Here is a 1,670-nt window from a genome sequence, read left to right as displayed (position 1 = left end):
TCTCCCGCAGGTAGAAGCCGAGCCCCAGCGCCAGGAAGACCAAGCCCAAGACGAAGCCCCCGACCCCCACCAGGATCTTGCTGCGGACGGTGTCCGGTGGCATCTCTGGGGGGAGCCGGGGGGGTCAGCACCCCCAAAACCTCCTCCCACGCACCCCCCGGCACCCCACAGAGCCCAGCCCGCTCTCCCCCAGCCCACCCGGGGGTCCCTCCAACCTCCTGCCAGTCCCTTCCCAGCCCCTGCAGGGATCCCACCCGGCCCCTCCCAGACCCTTTAGGACCCTTCAACCCCCCTCCCATCAACCCCAGCACCCCCCAAACTCCCTCCCAGTCGCCCCCAGTCGCCCCCGGGGCTGGGGGGGCCGGGCCGTACCCCAGTGCCGGCTGAGGGGGTGCTCCAGGCTGACGTGCTCCACCTGGCAGCTGTAGGTGACCCCGCGCCGGGGGGGGATTTCCAGCATCACCAGCACCTGGTAGGTCCAGTCCCCGTTGGGGACCACGTCGGTGGCCACCACGTGCTCCGGCAGCTCCTGCCCATCCTGGAACCACCTCACCTGCACCGGCCCAGGGTAGAAATCCATCACGGAGCAGAGCAGGCGGCCGGGGCCGGGCTGGGAGCTCGACGGCACCAGCGAGATGGACACGCTGGGGGGCACTGGGAGGGACGGGGGAGACACTGGGCTGAGCTGGGGGGCACTGGGAGGGAGGGGAGAGGGCTTGGAGGGCATTGGTAAGGATTGGGATGGCACTGGGAGGGACTGGGATGGCAGTGGGCGGGACTGGGAATAGACTGGGGTAGAAGGGGAGGGGCTGGGGGGGCACTGGGGAGAGAGTTGGGAGATGTGGGAGTGAAGTGAGAACGACCGGGAATGGACTGAGAGGGTCTGGGAGTGGAATGAGAGGGACTGAGAGTTAAGTGAGAGGGACTAGGAATGATTGGTCTGGACTAGGAAGGAAGCGATCGGGACTGGGAGGCTGAGTCGTGGTGAGGGAACTCTTTGGTTTGGGTCTGCCTGGCAACTGGAGCGTCATCAGAGAGACGCGCTGGGATTGGCTGAGGGGCGTGAGCTCGGTGGCCCCAGCGGGGTGGAGACGCGGGGGGGATGCACTGGGAGAGACTGGGATGGATTAGGATGGACTGGAGTGCACTGGGAGAAACTGGGAGAGACTGGGAGAGACTGGAGTGGACTGGGAAAAACTGGGAGGGGGCCAAAGGGCATGGGGAATGGCACAGGGAGGGCTGAAGGGTCTGGGGTGATTGCCAGGGAGGGTTTGAGGGGCTCCAGCGTCATTCCCGGGGCAGGGGCCGAGGGGACCCGCTCTGCCCCACACTCACCTCTCCTCTCCACGGTGAACGGAGCATCAGCCTTGTAGTTGTACCGGCAGTACCTGTCCACCGCAGAGCGTTTGTACTCCAACCATTCCCGTTTACTGTTGAAGTGCCTGGCCTGGATCTCCCCACGTGGGGTGTCCCCCACATAGACCCCCACATCGCTGTCGAAGTGTAGGAACTGCTCCCGGTTGTAGATGTGCCTCTCGACGAACCTCACCCGCTCGGTGCCGTTGATGAAGTGACACTCGTGGTTTGTCATCAGCTGGAACACCCCTGTGTGTGCAGGACACGGGGCAGGGGGTTCCCCATCCACCCCATTATCCCTCAGCCCCCCACAG

General features: G+C 65.3%; 1 protein-coding gene across 1 annotated transcript; it reads right to left on the bottom strand.

The window, feature by feature from the left end:
* Position 1: 1 nt before the first annotated feature.
* Positions 2-1,655, bottom strand: LOC108642899 (class II histocompatibility antigen, B-L beta chain-like; the record flags this gene model as incomplete). Its single annotated transcript, XM_029958943.1, has 3 exons — positions 2-105; positions 373-654; positions 1,336-1,655. Coding segments are annotated over 3 exons (706 nt in total), but the record flags the coding sequence as incomplete, so codon positions are not given.
* Positions 1,656-1,670: the final 15 nt, after the last annotated feature.

Source organism: Manacus vitellinus, unplaced genomic scaffold, assembly GCF_001715985.3.
Source record: "Manacus vitellinus isolate BGI_N305 unplaced genomic scaffold, ASM171598v3 scaffold_180_pilon, whole genome shotgun sequence".
Taxonomy (NCBI): Eukaryota; Metazoa; Chordata; class Aves; order Passeriformes; family Pipridae; genus Manacus; species Manacus vitellinus.
Note: the sequence above shows the minus strand (reverse complement) of the source record. Positions and strands in the feature narration are given on the sequence as shown.